The 15,335-nt window shown below is 52.3% G+C and overlaps 2 protein-coding genes across 31 annotated transcripts in view; one reads left to right on the forward strand and one right to left on the reverse strand.

The window, feature by feature from the left end:
* The first annotated feature begins 300 nt into the window (after positions 1 to 300).
* tbc1d8 (TBC1 domain family member 8) lies at positions 301 to 8,463 on the forward strand. The gene is given in 21 exon segments (XM_011613248.2): positions 301 to 427; positions 2,098 to 2,208; positions 2,283 to 2,401; positions 2,470 to 2,698; positions 2,774 to 3,014; positions 3,310 to 3,517; positions 3,919 to 4,116; positions 4,192 to 4,341; positions 4,416 to 4,566; positions 5,071 to 5,285; positions 5,361 to 5,478; positions 5,928 to 6,213; positions 6,293 to 6,434; positions 6,525 to 6,623; positions 6,703 to 6,771; positions 6,846 to 7,116; positions 7,217 to 7,282; positions 7,356 to 7,442; positions 7,520 to 7,629; positions 7,871 to 8,113; positions 8,115 to 8,463. Coding segments are annotated over 21 exon segments (3,336 nt in total). The 3' UTR covers positions 8,211 to 8,463.
* A 147-nt stretch (positions 8,464 to 8,610) lies between these two features.
* neb (nebulin) overlaps positions 8,611 to 15,335 on the reverse strand; it is a 46,756-nt gene continuing 40,031 nt past the window's right edge. For 10 of the 30 annotated variants that reach the window (XM_029834177.1, XM_029834169.1, XM_029834059.1 and 7 more), the window contains 17 exons: positions 14,983 to 15,096; positions 14,806 to 14,910; positions 14,621 to 14,725; positions 14,318 to 14,422; positions 13,901 to 13,993; positions 13,534 to 13,626; positions 13,140 to 13,232; positions 12,739 to 12,831; positions 12,390 to 12,482; positions 11,963 to 12,055; positions 11,027 to 11,119; positions 10,556 to 10,663; positions 10,176 to 10,362; positions 9,991 to 10,083; positions 9,606 to 9,746; positions 9,428 to 9,531; positions 8,611 to 9,343 (listed from right to left, as the gene is read on the reverse strand). In XM_029834177.1, coding sequence (XP_029690037.1) covers positions 9,170 to 9,343; positions 9,428 to 9,531; positions 9,606 to 9,746; positions 9,991 to 10,083; positions 10,176 to 10,362; positions 10,556 to 10,663; positions 11,027 to 11,119; positions 11,963 to 12,055; positions 12,390 to 12,482; positions 12,739 to 12,831; positions 13,140 to 13,232; positions 13,534 to 13,626; positions 13,901 to 13,993; positions 14,318 to 14,422; positions 14,621 to 14,725; positions 14,806 to 14,910; positions 14,983 to 15,096 — 1,887 coding nt within the window. In that variant the 3' untranslated portion in view covers positions 8,611 to 9,169. The remainder of the gene's footprint in view (positions 9,344 to 9,427; positions 9,532 to 9,605; positions 9,747 to 9,990; positions 10,084 to 10,175; positions 10,363 to 10,555; positions 10,664 to 11,026; positions 11,120 to 11,962; positions 12,056 to 12,389; positions 12,483 to 12,738; positions 12,832 to 13,139; positions 13,233 to 13,533; positions 13,627 to 13,900; positions 13,994 to 14,317; positions 14,423 to 14,620; positions 14,726 to 14,805; positions 14,911 to 14,982; positions 15,097 to 15,335) is intronic. The other 20 variants (XM_029834193.1, XM_029834110.1, XM_029834187.1 and 17 more) reach the window with 17 other exon arrangements.

The following is a 15,335-nucleotide window of genomic DNA, read 5'->3' on the forward strand; positions in this document are numbered from 1 at the left end:
GAGATTGTGAAACCGCGATGCAGCATCAGAGTGAGACATCTCACTTCATAGGCGATCTGGCTACTGTGCGTACAGCTGCTGGAAATCGCCCGTGAGGAAACGAGGCGAGCAAGTCCGAGACCTGCAGCTGTCGGCGGGGCAGGAGGATCATGGAGAAACCAGCTTCCTCGCTGCTGTGAGGATCGATCAGGCCGCTCCAGAGCCTGAAGACCGTCTCCCAGACAGGTTGTCGGGGCCCCCGCTGCAAGGAACGACACATCCTTGGGATTCCTCTCGGCCGGTCCCTCCCTTTTGGAAGATATGTGGCTGAACCCGGAGGAAGTTCTCCTTAAAAACGCCCTGAAACTCTGGGTGACGGAAAGAAGCAACGACTTCTTTCTTCTGCAGAGGAGGAGAGGCCATGGAGAGTCGACGGGCAGGTTCACAGGTAAAGGAAAGGAGAGGCTGCAGGTGTAAACATGCCCGTAAAGAGTGGCGACGACGGAGAAAGCAGATGGTAAACAACAAGAATAGATTTCAGATCCCACCAATGCTTGTAGATCACAAAACCTGGGTGTACAAATTTACTAGATCCAGTTAAAGCAGCTGTCAAATTTCTGTTGGAAACCCCCTAAACCAGTTGGGCAGATTATCTGGGTGTACCCATGGCAACAAAGCTTTTACCAATGGAATGTATTTACATGTGATATCATTTACTAATTATATAATCATTTGATTGCTCTCGCCCCCAGTTTACTGCTAGTATAAAATCAAGTCCATTTTAGGTTATCTTAATTAGTTTAAAGCAGACAAAGATAAATACTGAGCCTGAATTCATTCATTACTTAATGAGCACAAAAGGATTTTTGTCCATTTTCCCCCTCAAACTTTTCACAAGAGCATCGAACTCTTGAATAGTTGCCTTTGAGTGAATAAAGATGCCAATGTGATGTTAGAAACTTGGCATGTTAACTTTAATCTGGACAGGGGTCCATACTCGAGAAAAAGACTAATGAGCTGTCAGGGAACGGGTGTTTTGCTTCTGTTAAATATTAAACGAGGTCGAGCAGAAGTGCATCTGATTTTACAGCCTCTAACATGTAGAAGCAGGTCAGACTGGTCGTCTTTGTGCTGCCCGACCGTCTCTCTGCGAACAGAAGAGCAGGAACTTCCTGGCTCGGATCTGCTTTGTGCTCATGTTTGTTCCTGCTGTTGCCATAGTGAGGCGAAGGGGCAAAAGGTCAAGTGCTGTTGTCACGTTGTTCAACATTAACTCATTAAACAGGCCCCACTTTGGCATTGCTGCCACACAGACGACAGTGCAGAGCTGTTCGCCTGCTCTGACCCAGCTCTAGAACCTCCTCAATAAAAGGGACAACACTTCATACAGATGTTGGTCGAGTAAGTGATTAAATACCATAAAATTAGAGTCTAATCAGAACAACCAAGAATACATGTTGGCTGCGTTATCTAATCTGTCCACTGTCCCGCCAAAACCAGTCCATTAACCCTCTGTCCCACTATGACCAGTCCATTAACCCTCTCTGTCCCACTATAACCAGTCCTCTTACCCTCTGTCCCACTATAACCAGTCCATTTACCCTCTGTCCCACTATAACCAGTCCATTAACCCTCTCTGTCCCACTATAACCAGTCCATTAACCCTCTCTATCCCACTATAACCAGTCCTCTTACCCTCTGTCCCACTATAACCAGTCCATTAACCCTCTCTGTCCCACTATAACCAGTCCATTAACCCTCTGTCCCACTATAACCAGTCCATTTACCCTCTCTGTCCCACTATAACCAGTCCATTAACCCTCTGTCCCACTATAACCAGTCCATTTACCCTCTCTGTCCCACTATAACCAGTCCATTAACCCCCTGTCCCACTATAACCAGTCCATTTACCCAGTGAGGAACCATCTCGATCGTTTTGGGCTTTATTCAAACCTGCATCACCAGTGAATCATGTGACTTGGGGGTGTGTTTAAAAGACTCCCTGGCGTGCAGTAAACCAGCCCAGGGTGTGTTCAGGCTGTTTCTCCCAGTACCCACTGGGACAGACTCCAGCACCCGTCGTGAGTCTGATTGTGTTTGGCCTCGTCTTCCCTGCAGGTCTCCTGGTGGGGGCGCTGGACACGGTGTTGGACTCCAACGCCAGGGTCACGCCCTTCCGCATCCTCCTGCAGGTTCCCGGATCTCAGACCAGCTGGGTGATCGCCAGCGGTGAGCTGGAGCTCTCCTCTCATTGGCTGGACGGCAGCCGTGCAGCGCTTGATCGGTCTGTTCTTGTGTGTCAGGAGCCGCTGTGGAGGAGGTGAACAAGCACTGGGACTGGCTGGTCCACAATCTGCTCCAGTCTCTGTCCGTCTTTGAGAAGAAGGAGGACGTCGCCAGCTTCGTCACAGGAAAAGTCAAGGTGTGACGCCCTGGATGTGGCAGGGAGGGTTGTTCTTAACCGGCTAATCCCACCTCCCTCGTCCGCAGGGTCTCATCGCAGAGGAGGTCCAGAGTCGGCAGGCTGCCCAGGAAGACGACCCGGGAAAGTTCCGGGAGGCGCTGCAGAAGTTCCGGTTGCACTTCGGCCTCCCGCCCTCGGAGAAACTGGTGACGTACTACTCGTGCTGCTGCTGGAAGGGCCGGGTGCCTCGGCAGGGCTTCCTCTACCTCAGCATCAACCACATGTCCTTCTACTCCTTCCTGCTGGGGAAGGAAGGTACCGAGCACACGCCGACCGCCACGGACTTCGGAACGCCTTCGTGTCAATGTACTCTTTTCCTTTCCTCCCCAGTCAAGTTTGTGATTCCCTGGGCCGAGGTGACGCGGCTGGAGCGGGTCTCCGCCGGACTCATGACGGAAGCCATCCGGGTGGGCACGCGCCACCGGCAGCGGGAATTCTCCATGTTCCTCAACATGGACGAGGCGTTCAGGGTCGTAGGTCAGCTGGCTGACATCGCCCTCAGGCGGCTGCTGGACAGCGAAGGCCTGGAGCTGGACCGAGTCCTGCAGCAGCCCGCCCGCATCACCAAAAGGTCGGTTCCTGGCAGGGACGGCGTTCAACGTTAAAATAAACCACCTCAGGAGCAGTTTGACGGCTGTGGGAGTGCATCTGTGAGGGGAAGATGATTTGCATTGTGGATATTTTAAGACAAATTTGAACTCGAGTGGGACGAAAGAGATCCAACCAAAAACAGGAAGTAGAAAAGCGCTCGGTTTTATTTTGACTCGACAGGTTACGCCCCGCGAACGGCCTGAAAACCTGTTGATTTTCTCCTTGGAGCGTAGTTTTAAGCAAATCTGCCGTCCTCTGTCCAAACTCTCCACCAGGATCCTGGAGGAGCAGGCCATCAGGGAGTACGCCCTGGCTCTGTTTCGGCTGCCGCGCACCGAGAAGCTCCACGAGGTGGCGCACTGTTCGATATGGACGCCGCACGCTCGCTGCCACACGGCGGGGACTCTGTACACCACCGACGGTTATCTGTGCTTCTGTAGCCGCGGCGAAGGGGCCTGCACCCTCGTCCTGCCGCTCTCAGAGGTACCTGCATCTCTCAGCATCGCCGTGGCGACACGTTGGCGCTGTAGTTTCCACACTTTTCTCTGCCAGCTGCCGGTTAAAGAGTGACGGCGCTCACGGCCGGATGGCCTTGCCGCGCCGATGAGGCGCAGATACCAGCCCTGTTTGCTCTGCAGAAGGGGAAGTTGGGCCGGCAGGATAAACATCTGCCGTGAGAGCCGCCATCTGAAGAGCAAACCAGGAAGTGAAAATACACAGCAAACACGAGCTGCAGCTCAAATCTCTTCACAGTCACCTGAACCTGCCTCCTTCGGTCACCTCAGATGTGTGAATGCATCGATGCACCGGCTCCTTCGCCGTTCTCCCCCTCCTCATTTCGGCAGGTCAACACTTGACTCCGCCCCCCTCCTCTTTGTGGCCAGGTCTTATCCATAGAGAAAGCGGAGAGCACCAGCTCGCTTCCCAACCCCGTCATAGTCAGCGTCCGGACCAAAAAGGCCTTCCAGCTGATTGAGCTGAAGGACAGGGACGAGCTGGTGGACAGCCTCAACTGCAGACTCCGAGCTGTCCACTGGAAACAGTCCATGTTTCGCAATCGGAAAGACAGCAAGAGGAGCGTGGTGCGTTTGAGTCCAGCCTATATATGGCGTACAAATGGCGTTCAACATAAACACCTCTGCTGATGTTTTCCCCAGAGCTCCCCGATGCCGTACTACACCTTCTACTACGACACCGGCTTCTCCGATGAGGAGGAGGTGGAGGAGCAAGTTCTACGCAACACGGTCAACAGCGAGGCCCTCATGACGGCGTTCAACCAGCACCAACCCGGGACCGGCGGCGACAAGGTGGAGTCCCATTTTTAGCCCTCGGTGCGACGCAGCCGCACAGCGAATCCTCATCCGCCGTGTGTTTGTGTCAGAGCGCGGAGCAGCAGAAGGAGCAGCTGTGGGACGATCATTTCTCCGAGTTTGGGCGCGGCGTCCACATGTTCCGCACAGAGAAGACCCAAAGGCTCGTTGCCATGGGGATTCCGGAGTCGCTGCGGGGCGAGCTCTGGATAACTCTTTCTGGTAAGATCAGGAGACACGATCGCTGATGTGACTGTAATTAATGAGTTATAATGAACATTTCAACAGCTTTAGTCACATTTTCTGATTGGCCGCGACTGTTCAGCCTGTTTCCAGCGTGTCCGATGAACAGCGCAGCAGTCAGGAACCAAACATTAAACATTGCTCTCAGATAATCACTTTGTTCTGCCTGATCAGAGGCGAATGTTCCATGTTTGAAGAGCTGCTCTAGTGAACGTGATGTCAGCAAACGCACGGGAACACGGAGAAGCTCCGTGTCCCTGAACGCCTCAGCGTGGACAGTCGGCGTGTGCGTGACTCACATCCTCCGACCTTTACCTGCTGCTCCCAGACCAAACCCTTTATCGTCTCGGAACAGAACCATCAGATTTTATTTTGCTGTGTGTTCAGTTCCTCCTCCCAGCGTGACCGAAACAGAAACTCGTTCTTGTGGAACTGAAACCTTTAATCGATCTGCGTAAATGTTCCTGAATTCTTTTGTTGCAGATGCGTCGTCAGAGCTGGAGTCCCACCAAGGTTACTACAGCAAACTGGTGCAGACGTCGATGGGCCAGAGCAGCCTGGCCACGGAGGAGATCGAGCGAGACCTCCACCGCTCCCTTCCCGCCCACCCCGCCTTCCAAAACCCCACCGGCATCGCGGCGCTCCGGCGCGTCCTCACCGCCTACGCTCACCGCAACCCCAAAATCGGTTACTGTCAGGTAGGTGAGTGCCGAGGTGGTGGTGATGCCGCCGGGTAATTTGGCGATGAGAAACCGCCTTTTTGTTCTGTCCAGTCTATGAACATCCTGGCGTCGGTGCTGCTGCTTTACGCCAAAGAAGAAGAAGCCTTCTGGCTGCTGGTGGTCGTCTGCGAGAGGATGCTGCCCGATTACTTCAACCGCAGGGTCATTGGTGAGTGGAGAGGAGCTGCTGTTCAGCAGCCAGTCAGCATTTGTGCCAGTTTACCTGCAGCTGGAGGACGTGTCTTCAGCCACAGATGTCCTGCATTTGTCCCCTCTAAAATAGAAGCTTGCTTCCTGTTTTGTCCTGAGGCAGATTTGAGGCCACTTCCTCCAGTATTGTGTTCAGAGATTGTCTCGTCTAATTCCTGTTTACTACAGGAAATGAGACCGAAAGAGCAAGACTTTGGTGACATTGTTCTAAAATGGAATCGCTTTGTCTCACTTTGTGGGATTTTTAGCTTCAGATTTTATACGGTGATTAAATTAAAATGTACTATGCTGCCACCTCGTGGTCAGAATGGCGACTACAGTCTTAGAGAAGCACAAGCACGGTTGTTTGCACCGTTTTCTATTTTTTCTATCTCCACAACTCCACCACTGGCCTGTTTTTACCTGCAGGAGCTCAGGTGGACCAGTCAGTGTTTGAGGAGCTCATCAAGGAACGTTTACCGGAACTGGCCGAGCACGTTCCCGACCTGTCGGCGCTCTCGTCCGTCTCCCTCTCCTGGTTCCTCACCATCTTCCTCAGCGTGCTGCCCTTCCACAGCGCCGTCTGCGTGGTCGACTGCTTCTTCTTTCACGGCATCAAAGCCATCTTCCAGCTGGGCCTGGCGGTTCTGGAAGCCAACACGGTGCCACTGTCCACCAGTGTAGACGACGGACAGGCGCTGCTGATCCTAACTAGGTAGATGCATCGGTGCGACCCGAGGAACAGGAAGTAGTTCCGATCAAACTGAGGTGTGGACACTTTCTGCCTTCTCCAGTTTTCTGGACCAGATCGGGAGTGAGGAGTCGTCCTGTGTTTCGCCCTCGCCGCCTGCAGCGTTGGAGCCCGACAGCAGCGACGCCGACGTTCCCGCCGTGAGGCACACGAACATCACCGACCTCATCAATGAGGCGTACGAGGTGAGAAAAGACCAGGTTATTCTAAAAAGTTTGGTCCTTTTTTTTTTTTTATTCACGCGGTTCGTTTCTTCTCCTCGTGTTTGTTAACAGAAGTTCGGAGACCTGACGGTGAGGCAGATCGAGCGTCTTCGGTGTCGCCACAGAATCCGAGTTCTGCAGGCTCACGAGGACACGGCTAAAGAAAACGCTGTGAGCAGACGGAGAACACGAGCACGCCGCTCTAGCCCGACTTTAACGCCTCTAAACTCTCGTCATCTTCCGTCCGCAGTTGAGGCTGGTGGCTCCAGAAGTTTCCATCCCTCCGGAGATCCTGTCCGACGTCTACGACCTCTTCAAGGTCTCTTCTGTCTCTTGCATCGAGTTTGATTGTCGTGGCTGCGGTAAATAAGCCCCGCCTCCTTCCTCCTCCAGACGGAGCACTTTGTCAGTTTTTACTGGGGTGACAGAAGCTCCGCGGCGGCGGCGGAGGCGGCGTCCTGGCATCACGGCGTCTCCGGTTGCTCCTATCTGGAGCGGCAGTACCGGCTGGATCGGGCCCAGTTCAAGAGCTTATACGGGCTGCTGGCGCCATGGCCAGGGGTGTCCAACCAGCACACCGACACGCTGGCGAGCCGCACCTTCACCCTGCTGGACGAGGAACACAACAACCTGGTGACCTTCCGGGATTTCGCCACCTGGCTGGGTTAGTACAGATGAGATCCAGCCTCTGCGACCCCGGCAGGCATCTGTCCTGAGATGAGATTATTCTGGATTGGTTCTGACAGCTTCAATCTCCCTCTCAGACACTTTGTACTGTGACGATCTGAACAGGAAAATCCGCCTGTTGTTCCGTCTCCACATCCCGCCAGGTCAGTTATTCGCCACCGCGACTGTTGGACGCCGCGATTTGACAAACGTAACCGTGTGTGCATTTGCCTGCAGCCTTGACAGGAAGTGAGGAAGACCCCTCTCTGATGAAGAGCCCCCTGCTGTCCACCAACAGACCCCTCTACGTTGACCTGCCCTCTGGTCAGTGGGGAGCCGCGCGACACGCGTGTTCGCACGTGGGTGCGACGCAACTGAGCGTGTTTCTGTTCCTCCTGCAGATGTTGAAGGAGAGGTGAAGGATTATCAGGAGCAGGTGAAGCAGATGCTGAAGGATTTGGCCAAAGAGAAGGAGAAAGACGCCGAGAAGCCGCTGCCTCACATGAACCAGGTACCGAGGACGCCGTGTGACCTGGGTGCACCTTAAACCGGTGGAACCGTGGAGGAGGCTCTAGATTATGCTGCTCCTTGTGCATGAAGACAGATTTCACTTCTGAGTTTTCCATCCTCAACAGAAAAAAAAATCTTAACATACTTGTGATGCTGTTGTAATGATCAGTTATGGCCGCTAGATGTCGCTGACTCCCAGGTGGTAGACTTTTAAACTGAATCCCTTTGATTTTCTTCCACAGCACGAGTTCATCCAGTTCTGCAAGTCGCTCTACAGCCTGTTCCACAACGACCCCGAGGAGAGTGACCTTTTCCAGGCCATCGCCAAGGTAACCAGCCTCGTGCTGCAGATCGGCGAGGCCAGCAACTGTTCGCCGGGGGCGTCTGGCCAAGACTCGCCGGGGGCGGAGAGCGAGTGGAGGATCAGCTACGCGCAGATCCTGGCCTCCCTGCTGACAGAACAGGCGCTGGTGAACTTCTTCGAGAAAGCCGCTGGATCTGTCGGCGACCCTGTCCGAGGCCAGAGAGAAGCAGTACGACCAGCGGGCGGCTCTGCTGACCATTCAACAAGGGACCAGATGACTGCAAGCGCAGCCGCTCCAAATACACTGAAACCATTGCCAAGAGCCTTAAAGTTCTGATGTGTTCGTTCTCATTCTGAGCCAAAAAAGGAAAAAGCTCCAGGTGCGTTCTGTTTCAATCCCGGAGGAATTTGGTGCCTTTTTACGTTGCTATAAAGATGCCTGCAGTTAAACTGATGCATCTCCACTTTCCTCTGTTCAGTATTTATAATTCACAAGTAATAACTTGTTAATAAATCACTTTTGTAGACCAACTCAGGTGATTTATTCCACGTCCTGAAGGTGTGTCAGTGGTGACCTTCACTGTCTGAATCAGCCATGAAGCTTCTGTTCGCTAAAGCGCCCCCCTCTGGTGACGTGAAACGTGTCTGGGAGAGAAGGAAGAGAACGAGGCGGAGAGCTGCAGGAGCTTGGTGTGCTTTATTGGCTACTGATGGAGGTCGAGGACGCGCCTCAACCCTAAATAATCGGGAGGAACAAAACACACGTTCTACTAGTGGGCAGCCTTCAGAGTGGGGAGGGAAGACTGAGGCTCGTCACACAACTTTTCAGAGTCGCTTCAACCAAACGGGAGGTAGTCGGGTACTAACTCCATACATGTTACATCATTTTGTTTCCTTTGCCTTAAAGTTTCATCAACAGGCGCATTTGGAACATCAGAGCCCAACATTCTCATGAGGGGAAAAATACTCTGGACACGTCGTGTCTGAAATGTACAATACAACGGGCCGCCGCGGTCTCGGGTTCTCGCCTTCAGTTAAATAAAATGCCGGAACGATACATTTCCGTCGAGCCGTGATGATTCGTGTCGTAGCCGCAGAAAGCAGCAGAAGATTAAAACGGAACACAGACAAACTAAAAGCTACACATTCCACAAGCTGCGCCGCAGGACAGGAGGACGGGTCCGCCTGCCCGGCGGCGGCGTCGCGCCCCCTGGAGGGAGGAGGGCGGGCTCGAGCCTTAGACCGCTTCCACGTAGTTGGCGGGCAGCATGCCGGTCTTGCCGGTGCGCTGCACCGTGCCGTACATCCAGCCCTCGTCGATGGACTGCACGTTCACGATGACGTCGCCGTCCCTGAAGGACACCTCGTCGGTGTCGGCGCCGCTGTAGTCGTACATGGCGCGCACGGTTTTCTGCAAGGGTCAGAGGTCGAGGTTAAGCGAGGGGCGGGAGGAATCAAGCGGCCAGAAGGCAGAAGAAACTCAGCGTGGACTCACTCCGGTGGTTGATGGCTGCGAGGGGACGGAGGACACGGTGGTCTGCTGGGTGACCACCGACGACGACCTCTGCTGCAGCTCCACCGTCTTCGCCTGTTGGTAACCTGGAGACAACAGGTTCGGCTCCCGTTACCCCTTAGAAAACACCGGTCTGGCCGGTTTGATCGTGGCTCTTTACCCATGGAGGAGGTCATGAAGCCGTTGCTGTAGAGGGACATGTGGTGGTCGGGGTCCTGGGACACCTCCGACTTCTCATCGCCGACGCCGCTCAAGGCGCTGGTGGAGCGGGAGTGCTCCTTGCTGCGGCGCTGAGCCTGAACTGCAGGGACACAGACGATTCACGTCTGTAGCGATTGACCTCTACGCCGAATCTGACCGTCTTTCCTCATGGAAAAAGATTAAAACTGCAGCAATGTTGGACGTGGATGCCAAGGAAAACCTCATCCTGTCCTTAAACCTCTCCAGGGGGACAAAAGCGACAGTAGCTAAAGTTCTTCTTCTTGTGTTGCCGCGGAAACGCTATTCAACATCTCAATTGCAGACAGTTTTAGGTCTCATCTCACCCGACATCATGTGCAGACTCCTGGACTGGATGTTGTCCTCAGCAGGGTCGTAGTCGAACACCGAGCCGGGGTTGGTGCGCCACACGCGGAGATCTGAGGGCAAAGGTCATCGTCAGGAGAAAGGAATTCCAAAAGAGCTCAGACTGTTTTAAAAATGCCGCGAGCTGTGTGTGTGGTGAAGGCACCGGTGATGGTCTCCTGGTCGTGCTCCAGGGCGCGCCTCCTCTCCATCTCCACCACGCGCCTCTGGATGCCGCGGTAGCTGATGTCGCTGAAGTCCTGCGTGTTCCTCTTCACACGCTCTGTCACCAGGTCAGAGGTGGTGGGAGTGAAGCTGCCCTTGTTCTTCTCAAAGTCCTCGTGATATCTCACCTGGAGAGCATGTGCGAAGACCACGGAGGAGACACAGAATTAATGAAACGCCAGCGAATCCCTCAAAAAAAGGTGTCTGAATCCAGATCAAATATATCAGCAATGTCAAAGTGGGTGAAGGTGAAGGTGAAGCATCACTGATCCAAAGGGATGGAAATGATGTATGTATAGAATATTTAAGCCAGAATCTTACTCCAGAAATGATGCGCTGGGTCTCCCTGACACGCCTCATCTCGGGCGTGTCCAGCACGAAGGCGGCCTTGCCCTGGACCTGCTTACGGAAACTATCCGAGTACAGCACCTGGGGGACAGAGGGGGTTCAGGGAGGTGGTGAGGGTCTGAAAGGTTGAACCGTTTTCATCATTTAGCCGTTAGCATCCAGAGCAGGAAAGGGTGTAGTGACGACACACAGCTGCTGACAGAACGATCTGCAGCACCGCTGGGATTAAAGATGAATTAGCAGGGATGGTTGGGAATTAAGTCTAGGGAGATCAGGCCCAATCCTTCAGCTGGAGGTACCGGGGGAAGGAGAAGGAAAGGTTAGCGGACAGCTGGAGGTATTAAAACAGAGAGTGGGGAGAATTAATACGATTAACCAGAGGCGGGAGACAAATCCGTTAGGAGAAGGTTAAAGAGGGAGAATCTTTCTTGATTCTTCAGGTACCGAGCTAATGTTTTCTTGGTTCCGTTTGACCCGCTCCATCTCTGGAGTGAACACCACTGGAGTTCCTTTGGTTGAACCATCTTTATACAAAACCTACAGGACAGAAGCACAGCGCCACCAAGTCAGACACAGGAACACACACAGAACACACACCTATAGGACAGGTTTCCTAGACTGGGATCAAACCCTGACACCACCTCCAGTGGGAAATTGACATTCTTTTAACTGAGCGTATATTTAATGGCGGAGATTTTATTTTTATTTTTATCACTTTTTACTGAGGGTTTGTGCAGAATAACTCAATTCTGGTTGATTCTGGTTTTGGATTATGAATCCAGATTTTGAATCATGATCAAAAGGATCTATTAATCTGTTCAAGATCCAGATTCTAACCTAGATTGGGCCTCTAACGTGGCTATAGCTCAAAACGAATGATCGGTTTTCAGGCGACCTTGTGAGCAGCTTTCGCCGCCCCCTCCAAGCTGAAGAGGCGGCAGCGGGAGACGCTCTTTGCTGAATATTATGGGATGACTGGAGAGGAAATTCGTCCTATAGAGTGACTCGGCAGACTGGAAGTCTGCTGCAGACATGAAACAAAGGCGCCACTGCAGCGTCAGCAGGAGCTTTAGCAACGCGGCACGCAGCAGCTGGATGTGAAAGTAAAATCAACAACAGCTGGTTAGCGAATGTCTGAAGATTAAAGATGAACTGAAAGAAAGAACAGCATGTAAAAGGAAAGTCAGCGGTGATGGCGGCAGCGCGGGAGCTCAGGAAACTGCAGTCTGCTCCTCAGACAGACGGATGAGATGAGCAGGGGGTGATGGGGGTGAGGTGATAAGAGAGGGGGGGGGGGCTCAGAGGATGGTATTATTAATGGGCACTGCTGTCCACGCTCAACAGTTAGCAGCACACGCGGTTCCGTAGCTGTTCCACTACCGAGCTGATGTGCTTCTGCGTCTCTTTGACCCGCTTCACCTCAGGGAGGTCCGGGATGGCTGTGGCCCGGCCCAGAGCGTCCTTGTACTTTATCTACCCGACACAGTTTGGAGAACACAGAGCAGGTGAGTGGAAGAAACAAGGGCAGGAGCTCAGAAGGTTCAAAACTCACAGCAGAAAACCCCAAAACAAGAATTAAACCACACTGTTTTTTTTTTTCTGTCCTGAGAAATGAAGAAGCGGGTTAGAGGCGCAGTGGGGCGGGGGCTGACCCCACGAGGCTCGCTGTGTTACGTCTGCGTGGTGGGTCTGATGTGTCAGAGCGACTCTAAGAGCTAAATGACAGGGGAACGCTCGGGTTGTTATGGCTCTGAGGGCGATGAGGTGAATGGATGCAGCACAGGAGGTTACAGGGGGCTCAGAGTACCGTGCTGATAAACAGCTGATTGCGTTTAACCCGCTCCATCTCGGGGGTCTCTGAGACGGACGTGCCTTGGCCCACTCCCGATTTGTACTGAAGCTTTGGAGGAGATAACAGAGGAGAAAGTCAAATGGGAACACATTTGAAAGCATCATTGTTTTCTTTGGCATTGAAGGGAACACTGAAATAAATCAAACGCAGGGGAATTAAAGTGCTTTATGGGAAAAAAGGGAAACCCAGTTAGAATGGAGAAGGCAGAGCAGCACGGGGGAGTGGGGGTGGAGGGGGGGTGGAGGGGGGGTGGAGGGGTGGGGGGTGGGGGGGTGTTTTCACACAAGCTGGATATTTCCTCTACCGAGCTGATATTCTTCTGGGTGTCCCGGACCCGCTTCACCTCGGGGAGGTCTGGTATGGCCGTGCCCTGGCCCAGAGAGTCCTTGTACTGAATCTGTCCACCACACAAGTGACACAGTGAGACAGAGACACACACAGCAGACGCAGACACGAGTCCATTTACAACAACAGGTGAAGCAAAACTGACTCCACAACCATGGACATAGTCACACACACATGATGATAGATGCTTGAAAAATGTCCTTACACTTGAGTTTTTAAGTATAAAAGAACATTGGAATGAATTTCTACAAAGCTGTGCTGAAGGGGGACGTTTGGGGGGATTAGGTGTGATGGCAGGTTGGTTTAGAGGGGCTGTTGATGGTCACGGAGATGAAGGGGGGCGGCGTCTCTCTGGAGTACCATGCTAATGTTGCGCTGGTTGCGTTTGGCTCTCTCCATCTCAGGGGTCTCCGGGATCGCGGTGCCTTGCTCCACGGCGGATTTGTACTGAAGCTTTGAGTGAGACAGTACAAGAAACAGGCTGATTTTGAAGTTAGTACCGGAAGAAATGACCAAAAAGGATGTTTTTTTTTTGGGAACGCGAGTTAAGGTGTAAGTTCAACATCAAGTCTTCAACCGTGGCTGGTAAAGAGGAGTGATTATTAAAGGTTGGATGGATGGTCAGAGGGAATTAAGCATGAAAAAGAGGAACATTTTCAAAATCTTTGGACATGGAATCAGAGCAGCGTTGGGGGGGGGGGAGGGATGAGGAAGGGGGGGCAAGAGTTAAAGAAGAAGTCGATTTTTCCTCTACCGAGCTGATATTCTTCTGGGTTTCTCGGACCCGCTTCACCTCGGGGAGGTCTGGTATGGCCGTGCCCTGGCCCAAAGAGTCCTTGTACTGAATCTGTCCACCACACAAGTGACACAGTGAGACAGAGACACACACAGCAGACGCAGACAACACTCCTCAGACAGGCTCTAGTTTCTGATGGATGATAATTCCTTTAGTTTGGGGTTTAGATGAAAAGGAACCTCCTGGTAAAAGTCCTGTAATTAGTCCCAGGAAGACCAAATTGAAAGTAGGGTTGATGGAGGTCACTTGGAGAGATTAGGGGTCAGGACAGATGTGGAAGAGGGAATGTGGAGGAGTTGATGGGGGGCAGGGTCACTCTGAGTACCGTGCTAATGTGGCGCTGGTTGCGTTTGACTCTCTCCATGTCGGGAGGGTCGGGCAGAGCTGTTCCCGTACCCAAATCCTCTTTGTACTGAATCTTTAGAAGGGTGAGGAATGAAAGAGTTGACCAGCAGTTAGCCCCAGGTGTAGGAACTACACATCTGTTGCACTTACTTATCTAACTTACCTGGGAACGCAAACACACAAACACACAAATCCAGATGTTGGATGCGTCCACAAAACAGGTCTCACGACACACAAGCTCGAACGGATCGTTAGTGGCTTGAATTAAAACCGTTAAAAGTTAAAAACAAGAAGAATCTGCCCAAAAAATAGACCTGGGGTTGTTAAAGATAAAGTTAAAGAGGTGAAAAACACCGGTTAAAATGTTAAAGATGTATATAGATTATGGAGGAGATACCGAGCTGAAATTCTTTGTATTCTCTTTAACACGAAGCATTTCGGGGGTGTCGTTTACAGTTGACACTTTGCCCTTTATGTTTTTAAGGTCAATCTGGTATTGAAGCTACAGAGAGAAACAAAAACACAGAAGTGTCGTTAAAGACATTCGAGACAAACACAACAGACAAAACTAACGACCGACAGGATTAAACCAGCATTCAGACACTAACCCAGCAAGAGAGTGGAAGATAGTTTTGAATGAAATTCTCAGCCCCTCAGACCAAAGCCCCCCCCCCCACCCCCACTGTCAGTCATTACTCACAGTGCTGAAGTTCTTCTGGTTCTCGCGGACCCGCTGCATCTCTGGAGTGTCCAGCACTGGTACGTAGTGAGACATGGTCTTCTCAGCGTCTTCTTTGTACCTTTTCTGTTGGACCAGAGCACAAAGAGTGAAGAACCGGCCAGAAGAAGACGTTTCCAGTTGCTCGGAAGGGGGGGTGGATCTACCTGGCTGACGATGTTCTTCATCTGCTGAGCGTGGAGGATGTCGGGGGTGTCGATCACAGTGGTGTAGGTGGCTCTGTCCATCTCTGCATTATGCTTGTACTTGGTCTAAGGAGCAGAAAGCCGCCCGTGAGCGCTCGGCCGTGGCTACACGGAGCAGACGTGGGGTGTGGTGCCCACCTGGCTGAGGATGTCAGTGGCGTTTCTGGCCCTCATGAAGTCTGGCGTGTCTGTGGCCAAAGCCAACATTCCCTTACCCTTGATCTCCTGCTCCAGCGACTTCTTGTACTCCCTCTGTGAAAAGGTGTAACACACACTCAGTTAGGAGGGAGGCTCCTTTAGACTCAAGGACATTTATGATATCTGAGGGCTGAAAAATCTGAAGGGGGGTGTAAAGAAAAGGAAGTCTGCTTATGATTGATGATGGAGATTGATTAGAGGGTGGGATGTGTTAGAAGCTCTACTCAAAACTGGGGAAAAGCACTCTTTAAAGATGATGTGTTAAAGTATAATTAGTCATTTTCAACACAACC

The sequence above is a fragment of the Takifugu rubripes genome, chromosome 1 (assembly GCF_901000725.2).
Source record: "Takifugu rubripes chromosome 1, fTakRub1.2, whole genome shotgun sequence".
In the NCBI taxonomy this organism is placed as follows: domain Eukaryota; kingdom Metazoa; phylum Chordata; class Actinopteri; order Tetraodontiformes; family Tetraodontidae; genus Takifugu; species Takifugu rubripes.